This window comes from Oncorhynchus mykiss, chromosome 15 (genome assembly GCF_057628025.1).
Source record: "Oncorhynchus mykiss isolate SJ-2025 chromosome 15, ASM5762802v1, whole genome shotgun sequence".
In the NCBI taxonomy this organism is placed as follows: Eukaryota; Metazoa; Chordata; class Actinopteri; order Salmoniformes; family Salmonidae; genus Oncorhynchus; species Oncorhynchus mykiss.
In genome coordinates this window covers 74109792-74134224 of record NC_143036.1, presented here as the reverse complement: position 1 = coordinate 74134224, position 24433 = coordinate 74109792, and the positions used below count along the sequence as shown (strand labels likewise).

General features: G+C 47.9%; 1 protein-coding gene across 5 annotated transcripts in view; it reads right to left on the bottom strand.

The window, feature by feature from the left end:
- Positions 1-8524: 8524 nt before the first annotated feature.
- The window catches only part of LOC149978183 (tyrosine-protein phosphatase non-receptor type 12-like), a 103336-nt gene continuing 87427 nt past the window's right edge, over positions 8525-24433 (bottom strand). For 3 of the 5 annotated variants that reach the window (XM_090201176.1, XM_090201174.1, XM_090201175.1), the window contains exons 14-17: positions 18333-18415; positions 15653-15689; positions 10744-10857; positions 8525-10381 (exon numbers count right to left, since the gene is read on the bottom strand). In XM_090201176.1, the coding sequence (XP_090057302.1) occupies positions 10320-10381; positions 10744-10857; positions 15653-15689; positions 18333-18415 (296 nt within the window). In that variant the 3' untranslated portion in view covers positions 8525-10319. Of the gene's footprint in view, positions 10382-10743; positions 10858-15652; positions 15690-18332; positions 18416-22144; positions 22217-24433 lie in introns of all 5 variants that reach the window. The other 2 variants (XM_090201172.1, XM_090201173.1) reach the window with 1 other exon arrangement.

Sequence of the window (24433 nt, the reverse complement as noted above, 5' to 3'; positions counted from 1 at the left end):
GCCAAGTTTTGTGCAATGTACAAAGAAAGTGTTCTGGTACTTGCGCTTGATCCTTCCGACATCGTGTGACCATCTGGTCCTTTGACCTGCGGCAGGTGGGCCAGGGTTAAGAGCGTTGGGCCAGGTTTCAGAGCGTTGGACCAGGGTTCAGAGCGTTGGGCCAGGGTTCAGAGCGTTGGGCCAGGGTTCAGAGCGTTGGGCCAGGGTTCAGAGCGTTGGGCCAGGGTTCATAGCGTTGGGCCAGGGTTCATAGCGTTGGGCCAGGGTTCAGAGCGTTGGGCCAGGGTTCAGAGCGTTGGGCCAGGGTTCAGAGCGTTGGGCCAGGGTTCAGAGCGTTGGTCCAGGGTTCAGAGCGTTGGTCCAGGGTTAAGAGCGTTGGGCCAGGGTTAAGAGCGTTGGGCCGGGCCGGGCCAGGGTTAAGAGTGTTGGGCCAATAAGGTTGTGTATGTGTGTGACCCAGCCTGGGTGGATGGCAAATGGCCTGGGCAGAGAGAGAGAGAGAGCAGAGCACCACTTCAACCCTGGCTGGCCCTGGGGCTTAGCTTTGGCTGACACACTTCTCACTGGTGCACTCATGTGGAGAGAGAGATGGGGGGACAGGAGTGGCTGTCTAGTGGTGCACTCACTGAGACAGAAAGACGTGCTCCTATAGGCCTAGCCAGACCTATTCACTGAGGTGGACTTCCAATGAGATCAAAGATATAAAACAGTACATCCTTGGTCGGATAAACCTGCAACTTGGGCTCGGAACAACCTTACCTTCTGCTCAGACAGTCTTTTATTTAACAGTTGAAGTCCCATTGAGGTCAGAAGACCTCTTTCCTAAGGGAGATCTGACTGCATTTTTCCATTACAATAAAATCCCGTCTGTTACAGCCACAGATACCGTTTTAGTAAGCTACTGTGCAGAACCACCAGCTGTCTCTGTGTGAATGCTGTAATGTGGGGGTTTATAAATGCTTTTATGTATTGACAAACTCCAGGTGATGATTGAGGGTCTATTTAGTGCTGCTGGCCACGACACAAGCTCACCTGCAGTCTGCCGTTTACAGGTGCCAACTGTTCACAGAGAGGGAGGAAAATTGCTGTTTGACGATTCTCTCGATGTGTTCATTGTTGAGTATTTCTCTGTAAGTGCTCTCAGAGCAAATTATGAGTAAAAAAATGTTTTACCTTGATTTATCCAGGTTAGTCTTTGTGATTATAAAACATATGTTAAAAGAGACCCAGATGGCCCCAATGCTACATGCAATTACAATGTTACGAAGTATACACGGATAGAATGTTGTTCAGTGACCTTACTGGACGATCAAGGACATGTGCGCATCATGAAGCCATTCATGGTCATACTACATCGTCATTACAATGTTTTAAAGTATCTACTAATGTGTGAAATGCCTACTTTGAGAGGTCGTGTTCAGTGACCTTATTGGATGGTTACCATGTAACCAGGTTTTCACAATGGTTACATGGTCAATCATAGATGACCTTAATCAGCCCCATGCAGGTTTGCTGAGGCCATTTATTTTCTCATGAGTTGACAGGAAACCAGAGCGTTTGCTCAATACTCATTCTGAAAACAGTACAGTCCTCCCCCTTGCCCCTCAGAGCAACAGACAGATAGTGAGAGATGACAGTCCAGAACAGCAAGCCACGCACTAGTATTACATAATCCCATTTGTGCTTTAAATCTGTCCGTGGCGTGCGTTAGCAATCTAAAAACAGCCTACGATAGAATATCTCAGACCAGCCAGGAAGTCCCTTCGCAATTATTTCAAGGTAAACCAAGTCATGCTATGCCACTGATGCAGAATAAAAATGCCCTTGCATTAGTCCCCTTTTCTGGTGACACCAACGCCAGTTCAACCACAGAGCGGGAGAACATAGAACATAGAACATTGAAACAGACGAATAGAATACTCGGAGATAATACCGGCCCTCCGTGTTCTGAATCACTTCTCACCAATCAGCTTCTCTGAAATCATGTGCGATTGCAGTCAGTGGCAGTCAAGACATCGCTGCATCGGTCCATTGCAATATATATATATACACAGGATACCCTGATCACAGAGATATGCGGCCTTGAGTTCAGCATGTCAGGGTGAAATATATGTCTGTACGGTTTATGTTCTGTTTAAGACATACGAGTTGTAGAACCAGAGTTCAAACTGAAGCGGAGCAGCGCAGACAGCCTGTGTGGCAACCAGGCACTGAAGTAGACACAAGTGGATGCTGTTACGGTCAGTCATGTCTGCAACATCCGTCTTCTCTTTGGAAACAGAAACACTACTCTGCCATTAAATAGGAATCCATCTTCATTGCCCAAGCAATAGGGAGGAGTTGGCACACCATGAACAACATAGGCTACATACAACAGCTGCTTGGACCATTCTACCACTGCCAGTCATCTGAAGTGTATTGGAACAAACCAAGGCTACTGCATGTAGCTCACTATATGGTGGTATTCAAGATGAGGTTAATCAATAGATGCAAACGGATATTTTGATTAGCTATGTAGCTAAAGATACTGTACTGTACACCGTGTGTGTGTCTGTATCATTAAGCCACAAAGCACTTCCCAACTGTGTTATTCTCACCAGATCATGTTGAAGGATGCACCACCACCACTAGGTACACTTATTAATAAATCAATGCACAGCTCCGCTTTCTCAATAATTATCTGAGAGACTAGTCCAGGACCTGAGCCAGATGAGTGAAGAAGAGTGTTGGCCAGGACACAATTCATCCCAGGTGTAGATCTTTATTCATTAAACCGAGCTTCCTCAATGGGACCAGTAGCTTCCTCAATGGGACCAGTAGCTTCCTCAATGGGACCAGTAGCTTCCTCAATGGGACCAGTAGCTTCCTCAATGGGACCAGTAGCTTCCTCAATGGGACCAGTAGCTTCCTCAATGGGACCAGTAGCTTCCTCAATGGGACCAGTAGCTTCCTCAATGGGACCAGTAGCTTCGGAAATGAAACGTGTAGGTAATGTAATTGGAACACGTGAGACCAAAACATACCAGAAACCTGCCCCCCATAGAAGTGTGTGTCAGTATGACAAGCCTCATCAATAACTCATCCACCTGTAGTCACAGGGAGGAAGTGTGTGTCAGTATGACAAGCCTCATCAATAACTCATCCACCTGTAGTCACAGGGAGGAAGTGTGTGTCGGTGTCAGTGTGACAAGCCTCATCAATAACTCCTCCACCTGTAGTCACAGGGAGGAAGTGTGTGTCGGTGTCAGTGTGACAAGCCTCATCAATAACTCATCCACCTGTAGTCACAGGGAGGAAGTGTGTGTCGGTGTCAGTGTGACAAGCCTCATCAATAACTCATCCACCTGTAGTCACAGGGAGGAAGTGTGTGTCGGTGTCAGTGTGACAAGCCTCATCAATAACTCCACCTGTAGTCACAGGGAGGAAGTGTGTGTCGGTGTCTGTATGACAAGCCTCATCAATAACTCCACCTGTAGTCACAGGGAGGAAGTGTGTGTCGGTGTCAGTGTGACAAGCCTCATCAATAACTCCACCTGTAGTCACAGGGAGGAAGTGTGTGTCGGTGTCAGTGTGACAAGCCTCATCAATAACTCATCCACCTGTAGTCACAGGGAGGAAGTGTGTGTCGGTGTCAGTATGACAATCCTCATTAATAACTCCACCTGTAGTCACAGGGAGGAAGTGTGTGTCGGTGTCAGTATGACAAGCCTCATCAATAACTCATCCACCTGTAGTCACAGGGAGGAAGTGTGTGTCGGTGTCAGTATGACAAGCCTCATCAATAACTCATCCACCTGTAGTCACAGGGAGGAAGTGTGTGTCGGTGTCAGTATGACAAGCCTCATCAATAACTCATCCACCTGTAGTCACAGGGAGGAAGTGTGTGTCGGTGTCAGTATGACAAGCCTCATCAATAACTCATCCACCTGTAGTCACAGGGAGGAAGTGTGTGTCGGTGTCAGTATGACAAGCCTCATCAATAACTCATCCACCTGTAGTCACAGGGAGGAAGTGTGTGTCGGTGTCAGTATGACAAGCCTCATCAATAACTCATCCACCTGTAGTCACAGGGAGGAAGTGTGTGTCGGTGTCAGTATGACAAGCCTCATCAATAACTCATCCACCTGTAGTCACAGGGAGGAAGTGTGTGTCGGTGTCAGTATGACAAGCCTCATCAATAACTCATCCACCTGTAGTCACAGGGAGGAAGTGTGTGTCGGTGTCAGTATGACAAGCCTCATCAATAACTCATCCACCTGTAGTCACAGGGAGGAAGTGTGTGTCGGTGTCAGTATGACAAGCCTCATCAATAACTCATCCACCTGTAGTCACAGGGAGGAAGTGTGTGTCGGTGTCAGTATGACAAGCCTCATCAATAACTCCACCTGTAGTCACAGGGAGGAAGTGTGTGTCAGTATGACAAGCCTCATCAATAACTCCACCTGTAGTCACAGGGAGGAAGTGTATGTCGGTGTCTGTGTGACAAGCCTCATTAATAACTCCACCTGTAGTCACAGGGAGGAAGTGTGTGTCGGTGTCAGTATGACAAGCCTCATCAATAACTCATCCACCTGTAGTCACAGGGAGGAAGTGTGTGTCGGTGTCAGTATGACAAGCCTCATCAATAACTCATCCACCTGTAGTCACAGGGAGGAAGTGTGTGTCGGTGTCAGTATGACAAGCCTCATCAATAACTCATCCACCTGTAGTCACAGGGAGGAAGTGTGTGTCGGTGTCAGTATGACAAGCCTCATCAATAACTCATCCACCTGTAGTCACAGGGAGGAAGTGTGTGTCGGTGTCAGTATGACAAGCCTCATCAATAACTCATCCACCTGTAGTCACAGGGAGGAAGTGTGTGTCGGTGTCAGTATGACAAGCCTCATCAATAACTCATCCACCTGTAGTCACAGGGAGGAAGTGTGTGTCGGTGTCAGTATGACAAGCCTCATCAATAACTCATCCACCTGTAGTCACAGGGAGGAAGTGTGTGTCGGTGTCAGTATGACAAGCCTCATCAATAACTCATCCACCTGTAGTCACAGGGAGGAAGTGTGTGTCGGTGTCAGTATGACAAGCCTCATCAATAACTCATCCACCTGTAGTCACAGGGAGGAAGTGTGTGTCGGTGTCAGTATGACAAGCCTCATCAATAACTCATCCACCTGTAGTCACAGGGAGGAAGTGTGTGTCGGTGTCAGTATGACAATCCTCATTAATAACTCCACCTGTAGTCACAGGGAGGAAGTGTGTGTCGGTGTCAGTATGACAAGCCTCATCAATAACTCATCCACCTGTAGTCACAGGGAGGAAGTGTGTGTCGGTGTCAGTATGACAATCCTCATTAATAACTCCACCTGTAGTCACAGGGAGGAAGTGTGTGTCAGTCACAGGGAGGAAGTGTATGTCGGTGTCTGTGTGACAAGCCTCATTAATAACTCCACCTGTAGTCACAGGGAGGAAGTGTGTGTCAGTGTGACAAGCCTCATCAATAACTCCTCCTGCAGTCACAGGGAGGAAGTGTGTGTCAGTGTGACAAGCCTCATCAATAACTCCTCCTGCAGTCACAGGGAGGAAGTGTGTGTCAGTGTGACAAGCCTCATCAATAACTCCTCCTGCAGTCACAGGGAGGAAGTGTGTGTCAGTGTGACAAGCCTCATTAATAACTCCACCTGTAGTCACAGGGAGGAAGTGTGTGTCAGTGTGACAAGCCTCATCAATAACTCCTCCTGCAGTCACAGGGAGGAAGTGTGTGTCAGTGTGACAAGCCTCATCAATAACTCCACCTGCAGTCACAGGGAGGAAGTGTGTGTCAGTCACAGGGAGGAAGTGTGTGTCGGTGTCAGTATGACAAGCCTCATTAATAACTCCACCTGTAGTCACAGGGAGGAAGTGTGTGTCAGTGTGACAAGCCTCATCAATAACTCCTCCTGCAGTCACAGGGAGGAAGTGTGTGTCAGTGTGACAAGCCTCATCAATAACTCCTCCTGCAGTCACAGGGAGGAAGTGTGTGTCAGTGTGACAAGCCTCATTAATAACTCCTCCTGCAGTCACAGGGAGGAAGTGTGTGTCAGTCACAGGGAGGAAGTGTGTGTCAGTGTGACAAGCCTCATTAATAACTCCTCCTGCAGTCACAGGGAGGAAGTGTGTGTCGCTGTCAGTATGACAAGCCTCATTAATAACTCCTCCTGCAGTCACAGGGAGGAAGTGTGTGTCAGTCACAGGGAGGAAGTGTGTGTCAGTGTGACAAGCCTCATCAATAACTCCTCCTGCAGTCACAGGGAGGAAGTGTGTGTCAGTGTGACAAGCCTCATCAATAACTCCTCCTGCAGTCACAGAGAGGAAGTGTGTGTCAGTGTGACAAGCCTCATCAATAACTCCTCCTGCAGTCACAGAGAGGAAGTGTGTGTCAGTGTGACAAGCCTCATCAATAACTCCTCCTGCAGTCACAGGGAGGAAGTGTGTGTCAGTGTGACAAGCCTCATTAATAACTCCACCTGTAGTCACAGGGAGGAAGTGTGTGTCAGTGTGACAAGCCTCATCAATAACTCCTCCTGCAGTCACAGGGAGGAAGTGTGTGTCAGTGTGACAAGCCTCATCAATAACTCCACCTGCAGTCACAGGGAGGAAGTGTGTGTCAGTCACAGGGAGGAAGTGTGTGTCGGTGTCAGTATGACAAGCCTCATTAATAACTCCACCTGTAGTCACAGGGAGGAAGTGTGTGTCAGTGTGACAAGCCTCATCAATAACTCCTCCTGCAGTCACAGGGAGGAAGTGTGTGTCAGTGTGACAAGCCTCATCAATAACTCCTCCTGCAGTCACAGGGAGGAAGTGTGTGTCAGTGTGACAAGCCTCATTAATAACTCCTCCTGCAGTCACAGGGAGGAAGTGTGTGTCAGTCACAGGGAGGAAGTGTGTGTCAGTGTGACAAGCCTCATTAATAACTCCTCCTGCAGTCACAGGGAGGAAGTGTGTGTCGCTGTCAGTATGACAAGCCTCATTAATAACTCCTCCTGCAGTCACAGGGAGGAAGTGTGTGTCAGTCACAGGGAGGAAGTGTGTGTCAGTGTGACAAGCCTCATCAATAACTCCTCCTGCAGTCACAGGGAGGAAGTGTGTGTCAGTGTGACAAGCCTCATCAATAACTCCTCCTGCAGTCACAGAGAGGAAGTGTGTGTCAGTGTGACAAGCCTCATCAATAACTCCTCCTGCAGTCACAGGGAGGAAGTGTGTGTCTGTGTGACAAGCCTCATCAATAACTCCTCCACCTGTAGTCACAGGGAGGAAGTGTATGTCAGTGTGACAAGCCTCATCAATAACTCCTCCTGCAGTCACAGGGAGGAAGTGTGTGTCAGTGTGACAAGCCTCATTAATAACTCCACCTGTAGTCACAGGGAGGAAGTGTGTGTCAGTGTGACAAGCCTCATCAATAACTCCTCCTGCAGTCACAGGGAGGAAGTGTGTGTCAGTGTGACAAGCCTCATTAATAACTCCACCTGTAGTCACAGGGAGGAAGTGTGTGTCTGTGTGACAAGCCTCATTAATAACTCCACCTGTAGTCACAGGGAGGAAGTGTGTGTCAGTGTGACAAGCCTCATTAATAACTCCACCTGTAGTCACAGGGAGGAAGTGTGTGTCAGTGTGACAAGCCTCATCAATAACTCCTCCTGCAGTCACAGGGAGGAAGTGTGTGTCAGTGTGACAAGCCTCATCAATAACTCCTCCTGCAGTCACAGGGAGGAAGTGTGTCAAACATGCGGTGGAAACCCCCAGGTGTGTCAGTCACAGGGAGGAAGTGTGTCAAACATGCGGTGGAAACCCCCAGGTGAGTGGGAACTCATTTCATTGAAAACATACTAAAACCCGTCCAATTGAAGTGTGTGTCATGCATCATATGTGCCAACCTACAGTGAGAGAATGTGTCACATTAGAACAGATGAAGGATAAAACCCAGGTGGAAGTGGACCTTATATGGAACCGTGTGTGTGTGTGTGTGTGTGTGTGTGTGTGTGTGTGGTGTGTGTGTAAAACCCCAGGTTGATGGAGAACTCTCGCTGAGCTCACTTCCTGCCAAGTCCCAAGTTAGTGAATGTACTCATCCCTCTGGACACCTACAGCATGATCTCACACACACACACACACAGAGAGAGAGAGAGAGAATTCCCCCCCCCACACACACAGAGAGAGAGAATCCCCACACACAGAGAGAGAGAATCCCCACACACCCACAGAGAGAGAATCCCCACACACACACAGAGAGAGAGAGAGAGAATCCCCACACACAGAGAGAGAATCCCCACACAGAGAGAGAGATAATCCACATACCCACAGAGAGAGAGAATCCCCACACACAGAGAGAGAGAGAATCCCCACACCCACAGAGAGAGAATCCCCACACCCACAGAGAGAGAATCCCCACACCCACAGAGAGAGAATCCCCACACACACACACAGGAAGCCCCAGCGCTACTCCCCCAGCCCCTCTAGAGACTTTAAAAACAGTGTAGGAAAACAAGGAAGCATGTTCTACTTGATGTCTTTAGTCTTTACTGACGGGTCCATTGATTTCTGCAACATACAAACAGGTCTGTGTTGTGTGGGAGGAGGAGGGGTGTCAGAGAGGGTCTGTGACCCAAAAAGGCACCATGTTCCCTATATAGTGCACTACTTTTAACCAGAGCCCCCATAGTCTGAGACCAGAGTCTGGTCTGTTCAAAAGTAGTGGACTATATAGGGAATATGGTGCCATTTGGGATGCAAGCAGTTTCCAAGAGGAGTGGACCAACCAACACGGCTGAGCATGTCGCTACACGTGCTGTAGCTGCTGCTGCTGATGATGATGATGGGAGAAGGGGGGGGGCAGCACTCTCCGAAAGGCACAGGCGGGCTCCAAAACGAATACCAGTGGTAGCAGTTAGGGTCCAAGGGAATTCAACTCCAGGCCTGGAGCGCCAAAGTACTCCTGGTTTAGTCCATTGATTGATTGAATCATGTCTCTGATTGGCCAGAGAGTCTAATCATCTGGCGATGTCATCACCGGGTTTTAATTAGTCTGATTAGAAGGAGCAAGAGAGAAAGAAACCCAGGAGACTTGTAGTCCTCCCGGACTGGAGTGGACTGTCCCTGTTGTAGTAGGGCAGAAACTGAAGAGAGGAGAAACAGCATATACAAAAATATCCTTTAGAATAGAATTTACAAAAAGAGCGATTATTATGACACAATCTTGAGCCCGTTTGCCATCTCAGCAAGAGGACGGCGCTATGCCAGGTCCAGCTGATTCAAAACCTTTACACGTCATTAGAACAAAACCCTGCAATATTTGCTAGAACAAGAGGGCAAAACATTTACAGTAGGAGGAACATTGGGGAGAGGGAGGGGTGTCATGGACAGACTAGTTACATCTTCTGTTAATACGAATATTTAGAGAGAGCACATTAAATATTATATACCTAGTTGCCCTGTACATGTAGAAAACAATGCATATATAGCTATCGAGAAGTTAGCACAAAAAAAATAATCTAAATAATATAACAGTAGTCCTCTGTCCCTAGTGATACACGTCTTCTTCTGTAATGTCTTAATACAAGTCTAAAAGTACAGAAGATACGAAAGTCAAGTATTTTTCTGGAATAGAAAACTAAACCAAAAGATGAATCGGGATCCAAATGTGACGGATTGTTTCGGACTAAGAGTCAAATCCTCACTTGCACTTAAGACAAATTCTCTCCCATTCACATCTTCATGACTAAGTGAAAATTCAACTTAAGTGGAAGTTAGGATTTGCCCCCAAAAGGGAATAAGGCAGGTTTGTATGGTCCCAGCAGAGAAGGAGATAAGATAATTGTACATCCCAAATGACACACTATTCCCTAAGTAGTGCACTACTTTTGACCAGAGCCCTATGGTCCCTGGTCAAAAGTAGTGCACTATATAGGGAATGGAGTCCCATTCGGGAAACACTTAATAGCACCAGCACACAGACAGGCCCTGGCAACTGGCACAAGTACAGCAGAAAGATGTACCGTTGCATCCTGGGTAGATTATCTAAATTGCTTTGCAGATTGTGTTTTAGGCTTGGTCTCAAATGGCACCCTGTTACCTACAAGACTCTGGCCAAATACACAGTGCACTATATAGGGAATAGGGTGCCATTTCACATCTGCCCTATTAGTTAGGAAAAGGTGTCAGTGTCCAAGGATGGGACAGCACCCAGTCATCTCCTTCATACACAGTGGCCCTTGTAAGAGACAAAGTGAAGATCAAGGAGGATTTGGAGGGTGGAAGAGGGCAGGGAAGGGGTCTATAGGTAGAAGCCATGATCATGTCCACTGTGTAGGGGGGTCCCTGGGGCCTTTGGGTTGTGTGCAGCGGTTACCGTATCCTGGAAGACAAGAGAAGAACAGTGTTGTGATTAAAGCGTTTGGGAGTTTCAGGCCCACGTCACCTGACCAGGAAACAATCTGCTTCTTGGTTGTGGTTATATGTTATGACTAGAAACCAGCATTTTCCTGGTCAGGAACAACTCAGGTTCTTGGTTGTGGTTATATGTTATGACTAGAAACCAGCGTTTTCCTGGTCAGGAACAACTCAGGTTCTTGGTTGTGGTTATATGTTATGACTAGAAACCAGCGTTTTCCTGGTCAGGAACAACTCAGGGCCCTAGTTATAGTAAACAACTATAGACACAACATGACCATATTTACTATCACTTTCCCTCCTTCTCCTCCTCCTCCTCTCACTCACCCATCTCTGAGGAAGCCTTGCTCTCTGCTGTGCTGTCTGCTACTGTGGTGTTGGCAGGTGATGTTTCCACTCCTGCTGCATCTGAAATCTTCTTACTCCTCTCTCCTGACGGTTCTAGGACAAACACACACAGTGTCAGGTTTCTCTGTCACGCAGTACCACACACACACAGTGTCAGGTTTCCCTATCACGCAGTAACACACACCGTAGCACACACACACAGCTGTTCCTTTAATAAATGCCTACAGTCTTATCATTTCAGGGTCATTTGTGGAACAGTGTACACCTCCAGCAGACTAACTAGGAAACCTAATAAAACCAAGCAGGCTAAAAGATAAGCTTGGAGAAGTGTCAGATGAATACTACATTGGTAATTAGGTTACGCAGACAGACTGCCTCTCTGCTCCCGACTCCAGACCTGACAAAACTCCTTCCAGACCAGACAGAACTCCAGACCAGACAGACAGACAAAACTCCAGACCAGACAGACAGACAAAACTCCAGACCAGACAGACAGACAAAACTCCAGACCAGACAGACAGACAAAACTCCAGACCAGACAGACAGACAAAACTCCAGACCAGACAGACAGACAAAACTCCAGACCAGACAGACAGACAAAACTCCAGACCAGACAGACATACAAAACTCCAGACCAGACAGACAGACAAAACTCCTTCCAGACCAGACAAAACTCCTTCCAGACCAGACAAAACTCCTTCCAGACCAGACAAAACTCCTTCCAGACCAGACAAAACTCCTTCCAGACCAGACAAAACTCCTTCCAGACCAGACAAAACTCCTTCCAGACCAGACAAAACTCCTTCCAGACCAGACAAAACTCCTTCCAGACCAGACAAAACTCCTTCCAGACCAGACAAAACTCCTTCCAGACCAGACAGAACTCCTTCCAGACCAGACAGAACTCCTTCCAGACCAGACAGAACTCCTTCCAGACCAGACAGAACTCCAGACCAGACAGAACTCCAGACCAGACAGAACTCCAGACCAGACAGAACTCCAGACCAGACCTTTTAGATCATTTAATGACATCAATGATTAATTTTCATGGAGATCTGTGTAGAGCAGAGTAATGTTTTACAGCCAAACCCCTGCTCTCTCCTAATCACCCATCTGAACATCAGAACAGAGTGGTGTTTTACAGCCAAACCCCTGCTCTCTCCTAATCACCCATCTGAACATCAGAACAGAGTGATGTTTTACAGCCAAACCCCTGCTCTCTCCTAATCACCTATCTGAACATCAGAACAGAGTGATGTTTTACAGCCAAACCCCTGCTCTCTCCTAATCACCCATCTGAACATCAGAACAGGGTGATGTTTTACAGCCAAACCCCTGCTCTCTCCTAATCACCCATCTGAACATCAGAACAGGGTGATGTTTTACAGCCAAACCCCTGCTCTCTCCTAATCACCCATCTGAACATCAGAACAAAGTGATGTTTTACAGCCAAACCCCTGCTCTCTCCTAATCACCCATCTGAACATCAGAACAGAGTGATGTTTTACAGCCAAACCCCTGCTCTCTCCTAATCACCCATCTGAACATCAGAACAGGGTGATGTTTTACAGCCAAACCCCTGCTCTCTCCTAATCACCCATCTGAACATCAGAACAGGGTGATGTTTTACAGCCAAACCCCTGCTCTCTCCTAATCACCCATCTGAACATCAGAACAGGGTGATGTTTTACAGCCAAACCCCTGCTCTCTCCTAATCACCCATCTGAACATCAGAACAGGGTGATGTTTTACAGCCAAACCCCTGCTCTCTCCTAATCACCCATCTGAACATCAGACCAGAGTGATGTTTTACAGCCAAACCCCTGCTCTCTCCTAATCACCCATCTGAACATCAGAACAGGGTGATGTTTTACAGCCAAACCCCTGCTCTCTCCTAATCACCCATCTGAACATCAGACCAGAGTGATGTTTCCCAGCCAAACCCCTGCTCTCTCCTAATCACCCATCTGAACATCAGAACAGAGTGATGTTTTACAGCCAAACCCCTGCTCTCTCCTAATCACCCATCTGAACATCAGAACAGGGTGATGTTTTACAGCCAAACCCCTGCTCTCTCCTAATCACCCATCTGAACATCAGAACAGGTGTGATGTTTTACAGCCAAACCCCTGCTCTCTCCTAATCACCCATCTGAACATCAGAACAGGGTGATGTTTTACAGCCAAACCCCTGCTCTCTCCTAATCACCCATCTGAACATCAGAACAGGTGTGATGTTTTACAGCCAAACCCCTGCTCTCTCCTAATCACCCATCTGAACATCAGAACAGGGTGATGTTTTACAGCCAAACCCCTGCTCTCTCCTAATCACCCATCTGAACATCAGAACAGGGTGATGTTTTACAGCCAAACCCCTGCTCTCTCCTAATCACCCATCTGAAGATCAGAACAGGGTGATGTTTTACAGCCAAACCCCTGCTCTCTCCTAATCACCCATCTGAACATCAGAACAGAGTGATGTTTTACAGCCAAACCCCTGCTCTCTCCTAATCACCCATCTGAACATCAGACCAGAGTGATGTTTTACAGCCAAACCCCTGCTCTCTCCTAATCACCCATCTGAACATCAGAACAGGGTGATGTTTTACAGCCAAACCCCTGCTCTCTCCTAATCACCCATCTGAACATCAGACCAGAGTGATGTTTCCCAGCCAAACCCCTGCTCTCTCCTAATCACCCATCTGAACATCAGAACAGAGTGATGTTTTACAGCCAAACCCCTGCTCTCTCCTAATCACCCATCTGAACATCAGAACAGAGTGATGTTTTACAGCCAAACCCCTGCTCTCTCCTAATCACCCATCTGAACATCAGAACAGGGTGATGTTTTACAGCCAAACCCCTGCTCTCTCCTAATCACCCATCTGAACATCAGAACAGGGTGATGTTTTACAGCCAAACCCCTGCTCTCTCCTAATCACCCATCTGAACATCAGAACAGAGTGATGTTTTACAGCCAAACCCCTGCTCTCTCCTAATCACCCATCTGAACATCAGAACAGGGTGATGTTTCCCAGCCAAACCCCTGCTCTCTCCTAATCACCCATCTGAACATCAGAACAGAGTGATGTTTTACAGCCAAACCCCTGCTCTCTCCTAATCACCCATCTGAACATCAGAACAGAGTGATGTTTTACAGCCAAACCCCTGCTCTCTCCTAATCACCCATCTGAACATCAGAACAGGGTGATGTTTTACAGCCAAACCCCTGCTCTCTCCTAATCACCCATCTGAACATCAGAACAGGGTGATGTTTTACAGCCAAACCCCTGCTCTCTCCTAATCACCCATCTGAACATCAGAACAGGGTGATGTTTTACAGCCAAACCCCTGCTCTCTCCTAATCACCCATCTGAACATCAGAACAGGGTGATGTTTTACAGCCAAACCCCTGCTCTCTCCTAATCACCCATCTGAACATCAGAACAGGGTGATGTTTTACAGCCAAACCCCTGCTCTCTCCTAATCACCCATCTGAACTTCAGAACAGAGTGATGTTTTACAGCCAAACCCCTGCTCTCTCCTAATCACCCATCTGAACATCAGAACAGGGTGATGTTTTACAGCCAAACCCCTGCTCTCTCCTAATCACCCATCTGAACATCAGAACAGAGTGATGTTTTACAGCCAAACCCCTGCACTCTCCTAATCACCCATCTGAACATCAGAACAGAGTGATGTTTTACAGCCAAACCCCTGCTCTCTCCTAATCACCCATCTGAACATCAGACCAGAGTGATGTTTTACAGCCAAACCCCTGCTCTTTCCTAATCACCCATCTGAACATCAGAACACGGTGATGTTTTACAGCCAAACCCCTGCTCTCTCCTAATCACCAATCTGAACATCAGAACAGGGTGATGTTTTACAGCCAAACCCCTGCTCTCTCCTAATCACCCATCTGAACATCAGAACAGAGTGATGTTTTACAGCCAAACCCCTGCTCTCTCCTAATCACCCATCTGAACATCAGAACAGGGTGATGTTTTACAGCCAAACCCCTGCTCTCTCCTAATCACCCATCTGAACATCAGAACAGAGTGATATTTTACAGCCAAACCCCTGCTCTCTCCTAATCACCCATCTGAACATCAGAACAGGGTGATGTTTTACAGCCAAACCCCTGCGCTCTCCTAATCACCCATCTGAACATCAGAACAGGGTGATGTTTTACAGCCAAACCCCTGCTCTCTCCTAATCACCCATCTGAACATCAGAACAGAGTGATGTTTTACAGCCAAACCCCTGCTCTCTCCTAATCACCCATCTGAACATCAGAACAGGGTGATGTTTTACAGCCAAACCCCTGCTCTCTCCTAATCACCCATCTGAACATCAGAACAGGGTGATGTTTTACAGCCAAACCCCTGCTCTCTCCTAATCACCCATCTGAACATCAGAACAGAGTGATGTTTTACAGCCAAATCCCTGCTCTCTCCTAATCACCCATCTGAACATCAGAACAGGGTGATGTTTTACAGCCAAACCCCTGCACTCTCCTAATCACCCATCTGAACATCAGAACAGGGTGATGTTTTACAGCCAAATCCCTGCTCTCTCCTAATCACCCATCTGAACATCAGAACAGGGTGATGTTTCCCAGCCAAACCCCTGTGCTCTTCTAATCACCCATCTGAGAGGGAGGGACAAAACCACATCTGAGACTGACTGAGGCCCAAATGGTACTCTATCCCCTTCATAGTGCACTACTTTGGACCAGGGCCCATGCACTGTATAGGGAATAGGGTTCCATTTGGGATGCATCCTAGGGTTTATGTTAGGTGATGAGACCCCCCCCCCCCAAGCCATCAGAGGCAGCATGGGCAGCCAATCATTTAGCCTAAACACTGAAGAGATAAGCCACCTACCTCTCTCTGCTATCTGTGCCTGTGTACTCCTCTGCTCCTGTGGAGAGAGACGGAGGACACAGATTAATAACAGGGCTGAAGAAGAGATGATGGAGGAGAGACGGAGGACACAGATTAATAACAGGGCTGAAGAAGAGATGATGATGGAGGAGAGACGGAGGACACAGATTAATAACAGGGCTGAAGAAGAGATGATGGAGGAGAGACGGAGGACACAGATTAATAACAGGGCTGAAGAAGAGATGATGATGGAGGAGAGACGGAGGACACAGATTAATAACAGGGCTGAAGAAGAGATGGAGGAGAGACGGAGGACACAGATTAATAACAGGGCTGAAGAAGAGATGATGATGGAGGAGAGACGGAGGACACAGATTAATAACAGGGCTGAAGAAGAGATGGAGGAGAGACGGAGGGCACAGATTAATAACAGGGCTGAAGAAGAGATGATGGAGGAGAGACGGAGGACACAGATTAATAACAGGGCTGAAGAAGAGATGATGATGGAGGAGAGACGGAGGACACAGATTAATAACAGGGCTGAAGAAGAGATGGAGGAGAGACGGAGGACACAGATTAATAACAGGGCTGAAGAAGAGATGATGGAGGAGAGACGGAGGACACAGATTAATAACAGGGCTGAAGAAGAGATGATGATGGAGGAGAGACGGAGGACACAGATTAATAACAGGGCTGAAGAAGAGATGATGGAGGAGAGACGGAGGACACAGATTAATAACAGGGCTGAAGAAGAGATGATGGGGGAGAGACGGAGGACACAGATTAATAACAGGGCTGAAGAAGAGATGGAGGAGAGACGGAGGACACAGATTAATAACAGGGCTGAAGAAGAGATGATGGAGGAGAGAGACGGAGGACACAGATTAATAACAGGGCTGAAGAAGAGATGATGGAGGAGAGAGACGGAGGACGCAGATTAATAACAGGGCAGAAGAAGAGATGATGATGGAGGAGAGACGGAGGACACAGATTAATAACAGGGCTGAAGAAGAGATGATGGAGGAGAGACGGAGGACACAGATTAATAACAGGGTTGAAGAAGAGATGGAGGAGAGACGGAGGACACAGATTAATAACAGGGCTGAAGAAGAGATGGAGGAGAGACGGAGGACACAGATTAATAACAGGGCTGAAGAAGAGATGATGGGGGAGAGACGGAGGACACAGATTAATAACAGGGATGAAGAAGAGATGATGGAGGAGAGACGGAGGACACAGATTAATAACAGGGCTGAAGAAGAGATGATGGAGGAGAGAGACGGAGGACGCAGATTAATAACAGGGCTGAAGAAGAGATGATGGAGGAGAGACGGAGGACACAGATTAATAACAGGGCAGAAGAAGAGATGGAGGAGAGACAGAGGACACAGATTAATAACAGGGCTGAAGAAGAGATGATGGAGGAGAGACGGAGGACACAGATTAATAACAGGGCAGAAGAAGAGATGATGATGGAGGAGAGACGGAGGACACAGATTAATAACAGGGCTGAAGAAGAGATGATGGAGGAGAGACGGAGGACACAGATTAATAACAGGGCTGAAGAAGAGATGATGGGGGAGAGACGGAGGACACAGATTAATAACAGGGCTGAAGAAGAGATGGAGGAGAGACGGAGGACACAGATTAATAACAGGGCTGAAGAAGAGATGATGGAGGAGAGACGGAGGACACAGATTAATAACAGGGCAGAAGAAGAGATGATGGAGGAGAGACGGAGGACACAGATTAATAACAGGGCAGAAGAAGAGATGATGGAGGAGAGACGGAGGACACAGATTAATAACAGGGCTGAAGAAGAGATGGAGGAGAGACGGAGGGCACAGATTAATAACAGGGCTGAAGAAGAGATGATGGGGGAGAGACGGAGGACACCAATTAATAACAGGGCAGAAGAAGAGATGGAGGAGAGACAGAGGACACAGATTAATAACAGGGCTGAAGAAGAGATGATGGAGGAGAGACGGAGGACACAGATTAATAACAGGGCAGAAGAAGAGATGATGATGGAGGAGAGACGGAGGACACCAATTAATAACAGGGCTGAAGAAGAGATGATGATGGAGGAGAGACGGATGACACATATTAATAACAGGGCTGAAGAAGAGATGATGGGGGAGAGACGGAGGGCACCAATTAATAACAGGGCTGAAGAAGAGATGATGGAGGAGAGACGGAGGACACCAATTAATAACAGGGCTGAAGAAGAGATGATGATGGAGGAGAGACGGATGACACAGATTAATAACAGGGCTGAAGAAGAGATGATGATGGAGGAGAGACGGAGGACACATATTAATAACAGGTCTGAAGAAGAGATGATGATGGAGGAGAGACGGAGGGCACAGATTAATAACAGGTCTGAAGAAGAGATGATGATGGAGGAGAGACGGAGGACACAGATTAATAACAGGGCTGAAGAAGAGATGATGGAGGAGAGACGGAGGGCGTAACGGAACATATAAAGCAGCCTAAAGCAGTTGTTCCTGTCTAGAACCAACACACCTCAACCCATCATCAAGCCCTTAATGACTTGAATCAGGTCTGCTAGTACGGGGCTGGAACTAAACCCTGCACACCCCGTGGGTCCCCAGAAGCAGGACTGGAAAACAGACGTCTAGAGGTTTGTTTCTATAAAGCTGGTGAGAATGGTGTTCACCTGAGGAAAACCTGCTCCTTTTCCTGACTGGTCCTCCGAGATACTCCAGTCTGATGGTCCTGGTGCCTTCAACTCTGATGGGTCTGGAGATGGACAGAGAGAGAGAGAGAAAGTAAAAGACAAGAGAGAGAGAGAGACACTTCCATAGAGAGACACCGTAGCTCTATATATTTGGGAGCCAGTCTTCTAGGCTGCGGACACAAGAGCATGTCTGTCATGTCTGGCCACGAGACGTCTCTTTTCAACAGCCTTTATGTACCACTGACTTCCTCATTCATTCCATTGTAGCTGTTCTTACATGCTGGAGGTCATTTAAGCTCCAAATACGACTGTTCCGTCGACCAACCCCCGTCTGTCTCCTCAGCTCTTAATGGTCGACCCTGCCCTTCCTGTCTTCATTGTGTGTTTAAGACTAGTTGTAAACGTATATATGCTGTCTTGTGATCTTTTTATTTTATTGTTATATTAACGTTGACCTGCATGCTGGAGTTTGGAGCGGAAGAGTTTCACTGGACCGTGTGCATGTGACTAATAAACTCTCATTTGATAAATGTCATGAACACACAATCTAATGAGAGCATGTTCATTCCAGAGAACGTTAACTCTGCCCTCCATCCCTGTCTCGCTCCATCCATTCATCCTCCCTCCCTTCACAGCAGCAGAGGGCTGAGGCTGCCCTCCATCCCTGTCTCGCTCCATCCATTCATCCTCCCTCCCTTCACAGCAGCACAGGGCTGAGGCTGCCCTCCATCCCTGTCTCGCTCCATCCATTCATCCTCCCTCCCTTCACAGCAGCAGAGGGCTGAGGCTGCCCTGCAGGCAAGGGGTTCATTCCAGAGAACGTTAACTCTGCCCTCCATCCCTGTCTCGCTCCATTCATTCATCCTCCCTCCCTTCACAGCAGCAGAGGGCTGAGGCTGCCCTGCAGGCAAGGGGTTCATTCCAGAGAACGTTAACTCTGCCCTCCATCCCTGTCTCGCTCCATCCATTCATCCTCCCTCCCTTCACAGCAGCACAGGGCTGAGGCTGCCCTCCATCCCTGTCTCGCTCCATCCATTCATCCTCCCTCCCTTCACAGCAGCACAGGGCTGAGGCTGCCCTCCATCCCTGTCTCGCTCCATCCATTCATCCTTCCTCCCTTCACAGCAGCAGAGGGCTGAGGCTGCCCTCCATCCCTGTCTCGCTCCATCCATTCATCCTTCCTCCCTTCACAGCAGCACAGGGCTGAGGCTGCCTTCCATCCCTGTCTCGCTCCATCCATCCTCCCTCCCTTCACAGCAGCAGAGGGCTGAGGCTGCCCTCCATCCCTGTCTCGCTCCATCCATTCATCCTTCCTCCCTTCACAGCAGCACAGGTCTGAGGCTGCCCTCCATCCCTGTCTCGCTCCATCCATTCATCCTCCCTCCCTTCACAGCAGCACAGAGCTGAGGCTGCCCTCCATCCCTGTCTCGCTCCATCCATTCATCCTCCCTCCCTTCACAGCAGCACAGGGCTGAGGCTGCCCTCCATCCCTGTCTCGCTCCCTCCCTTCACAGCAGCAGAGGGCTGAGGCTGCCCTGCAGGCAAGGGGTTCATAACGGTTGAACGAGGAGGGGGATTCAGAGAGGAACCATTAGCGGACAGCGAGGGGTGGGACTCTGGTTTGAGCGGAGCGGGGTTATTTGACATAGCCCTGCTGGCACAAAAAGATCCTTAACCAACTCAGAAGCTAATTTGATGAACAATATTTGTGCCACCTTGGCAATTGTGGCGCTGCATTATCATCAACAAACAAAAACAAACTTGCGAAATGAGAACCAGTCAGTAGCCCTGCTGCCTGTGGTAACGATAACGCAGCTATGATGACAAGTTGTAGCTGGGGAAACGTCCATAAGCATTAACCCCTCAGAGCTGGACCCAGTTGGACTCTGCTTGTAATGATCTCTAGAATTAATTATCTGGCGGTCCTGCAACGTCTGCCCTTGGGCCTAATGACATCATTAGGCCTTGGGCCTAGTATCAATGTCAGTCAGGTACTGCTGCTGGGGATATCAGACGTAGGACCAGGAGTTTTTCAGACCATCTGAGCTGATCTGTTAAAACTCAGGGCCCTAGTTGTACTTGTAGACTATACCTGGGGCCTGAAGTACTTCCTGGTCTGGTCACATGGTGAGGAAAACCTCCTGGCCCTATGTACGTCCCTAATAGAAGTTGAGTGGTGTGATGATGTAACACTAAGGAGTTGGTGTGACGTTGTAACACTAAGGAGTTGTAACACTAAGGAGTTGTAACACTAAGGAGTTGGTGTGACGTTGTAACACTAAGGAGTTGTAACACTAAGGAGTTGGTGTGACGTTGTAACACTAAGGAGTTGGTGTGACGTTGTAACACTAAGGAGTTGTAACACTAAGGAGTTGGTGTGACGTTGTAACACTAAGGAGTTGGTGTGACGTTGTAACACTAAGGAGTTGTAACACTAAGGAGTTGGTGTGACGTAACACTAAGGAGTTGGTGTGACGTTGTAACACTAAGGAGTTGGTGTGACGTTGTAACACTAAGGAGTTAAGGAGTTGTAACACTAAGGAGTTGGTGTGACGTTGTAACACTAAAGAGTTGGAACACTAAGGAGTTGGAACACTAAGGAGTTGGAACACTAAGGAGTTGGAACACTAAGGAGTTGGAACACTAAGGAGTTGGAACACTAAGGAGTTGGAACACTAAGGAGTTGTAACACTAAGGAGTTGTAACACTAAGGAGTTGGAACACTAAGGAGTTGGAACACTAAGGAGTTGGAACACTAAGGAGTTGGAACACTAAGGAGTTGTTCTGGGCAACCTCAAGGCTTTTTTATTTTAATTTAACTAGGCAGGTCCGTTAAGAGCAAATTCTTATTTACCCTGGCAAACCCTAACCCGGCCAAACCCTAACCCGGCCAAACCCTAACCCGGCCAAACCCTAACCCGGCCAAACCCTAACCCTAACCCGGCCAAACCCTAACCCTAACCCGGCCAAACCCTAACCCGGCCAAACCCTAACCCGGATGACGCTGGGCAAATTGTGCGCCGCCCGATGGGACTCCCAATCACGGCCGGTTGTGATACAGCCTGGAATCGAACCAGGGTCTGTAGTGACGCCTCTAGCACTGAGATGCAGTGCCTTAGACCGCTGAACCACTCGAGGAGCCACTCGAGGAGCCACTCGAGGAGCCACTCGAGGAGCCACTCGAGGAGCCACTCGAGGAGCCACTCGAGGAGCCACTCGAGGAGCCCCCCCCCCTTCATATGGTGGTGTCTGGCTTCCAGACTGGATATATACTGCAGAGAATCAGAGTTGACTTAACTAAAAAGCTGGTCATTTCATTTCCATGCTCTCTCATCAACAACAGTCATAACAAAAGTCATCTGGAAGTTCTGAAGCTGAGATGACTGAGAAGGCGGCAAAACTATCCATGTTCAAGGTCTGCAGAGTTGTTTCTGGCGCCCTCTTGTGTCAAGCCACCACACTGCAGCAGAAGACAGCGGGCAGACCAAGGGGTGGAGCCAGTCCTGGAGGGCTGAAGAATGCCCGAAGGTGCAGGTTTTTGTTCCAGCCCAAGTCTAAAACACTCAATTCCCCTTTTCACAATTTAAATAGGAGACTATGATTAGTTGATCATTTTAAATCAGATGTGTTAACTTACAGTTGGGATGGAACAAAAGCCTGCAACACATTGGCTCTCCAGGATGTTGGAAATTGCAGACCCTCCCTTGTCTGTCGTCTCATGATGCCAGACATCTTACTACAGCTCACCATTCCTGATGTATGAGACCAAGACTGGGACCGTTAAAACACACCTGTGGCCAAAATGAAGGACTCTGGGGTTCTCTCAGGTAGAGGGGGAGGGAAATCTTCACTCTGGTCACTGTCTGGGTCAGAGGTCAGAGTACAGCAGGGGTTATTACCAGGGGTCAAAGGTCAAATTGACGGCCAATCAACAATCAAACGACAGCGAGAAACAGGTACATCTGAAATGGTGCCCTATTCCTAATGATTAAGTACACTACTTTTAGCCAGAGCCCTAGGTGAAGTAGTGCACTACTTTTAGCCAGAGCCCTAGGTGAAGTAGTGCACTACTTTTAGCCAGAGCCCTAGATGAAGTAGTGCACTACTTTTAGCCAGAGCCCTAGGTGAAGTAGTGCACTACTTTTAGCCAGAGCCCTAGGTGAAGTAGTGCACTACTTTTAGCCAGAGCCCTAGATGAAGTAGTGCACTACTTTTAGCCAGAGCCCTAGGTGAAGTAGTGCACTACTTTCAGCCAGAGCCCTAGGTGAAGTAGTGCACTACTTTTAGCCAGAGCCCTAGGTGAAGTAGTGCACTACTTTTAGCCAGAGCCCTAGGTGAAGTAGTGCACTACTTTCAGCCAGAGCCCTAGGTGAAGTAGTGCACTACTTTTAGCCAGAGCCCTAGGTGAAGTAGTGCACTACTTTTAGCCAGAGCCCTAGGTGAAGTAGTGCACTACTTTTAGCCAGAGCCCTAGGTGAAGTAGTGCACTACTTTTAGCCAGAGCCCTAGATGAAGTAGTGCAGTGTAAAGACAAAGGTACCATTTCAGATGCAGCCAGAGAGACAAGCTCAGAATACATCCTCCCAGATTCAGAGCCATAACCACCCCAAGACAACACGCCACAAAGCCAAGCAGAGCCAGAATCAACACCAAACCATTCAATCATTCCCATCACAGCTGTTTCAATCACAAGCGAAGAGATCATACAATCAGAGATCATACAATCAGAGATCATACAATCAGAGATCATACAATCAGAGATCATACAATCAGAGATCATACAATCAGAGATCATACAATCAGAGATCATACAATCAGAGATCATACAATCAGAGATCATACAATCAGAGATCATACAATCAGAGATCATACAATCAGCGATCATACAATCAGCGATCATACAATCAGAGATCATACAATCAGAGATCATACAATCAGAGATCATACAATCAGCGATCATACAATCAGCGATCATACAATCAGCGATCATACAATCAGAGATCATACAATCAGAGATCATACAATCAGAGATCATACGATCAGAGATCATACAATCAGAGATCATACAATCAGAGATCATACAATCAGAGATCATACAATCAGAGATCATACAATCAGAGATCATACAATCAGCGATCATACAATCAGCGATCATACAATCAGAGATCATACAATCAGAGATCATACAATCAGAGATCATACAATCAGAGATCAGGTGATTTTGAGATCATGATTAGGATATCGCTCGATTCCCATCAGCTGCCTTTGATCAAAATCCCATCTCTGGGCAGTTAAGTGATTGTCAGGCCATTGTGTGTAGCGTGGCAGTATAGGAGGCTTTACACCCGTGCACACGGTTGGTTGGTACACATGCACTGTTCCCCCCCCCCACACAAATCCATCCCAGCCACCCACCTTTCCAGGGCCCACTGAAACATCTCCTGGTGCTTGGCCTCACACACACACACACACACACACACACAAACTGCCTGCTCAGTCTGCCTCAACTCATCCAAGCCTGACATCTCACATGCTCACAGCACTCTCCTCTCCATCCCTTCCCTTCCCCACTATCTCCATCCTTCCATCTCCACTGAGGAGTCTTTCCACATCAACTATCCTCCCAGACACTGTTTTCTTCCTCACTCAGACCCAGCCTAACACTACTCTGACAAAGGGCAGAGGGAAACACAAGCAGAAAAAGCAACATCTCTCCTGTCTGAAACACCCTGTTGAGGCCTAGCAACATCTCTCCTGTCTGAAACGCCCTGTTGAGGCCTAGCAACATCTCTCCTGTCTGAAACGCCCTGTTGAGGCCTAGCAACATCTCTCCTGTCTGAAACGCCCTGTTGAGGCCTAGCAACATCTCTCCTGTCTGAAATGCCCTGTTGAGGCCCAGCAACCTCTCTCCTGTCTGAAACGCCCTGTTGAGGCCCAGCAACATCTCTCCTGTCTGAAACACCCTGTTGAGGCCTAGCAACATCTCTCCTGTCTGAAACACCCTGTTGAGGCCTAGCAACATCTCTCCTGTCTGAAACACCCTGTTGAGGCCTAGCAACATCTCTCCTGTCTGAAACACC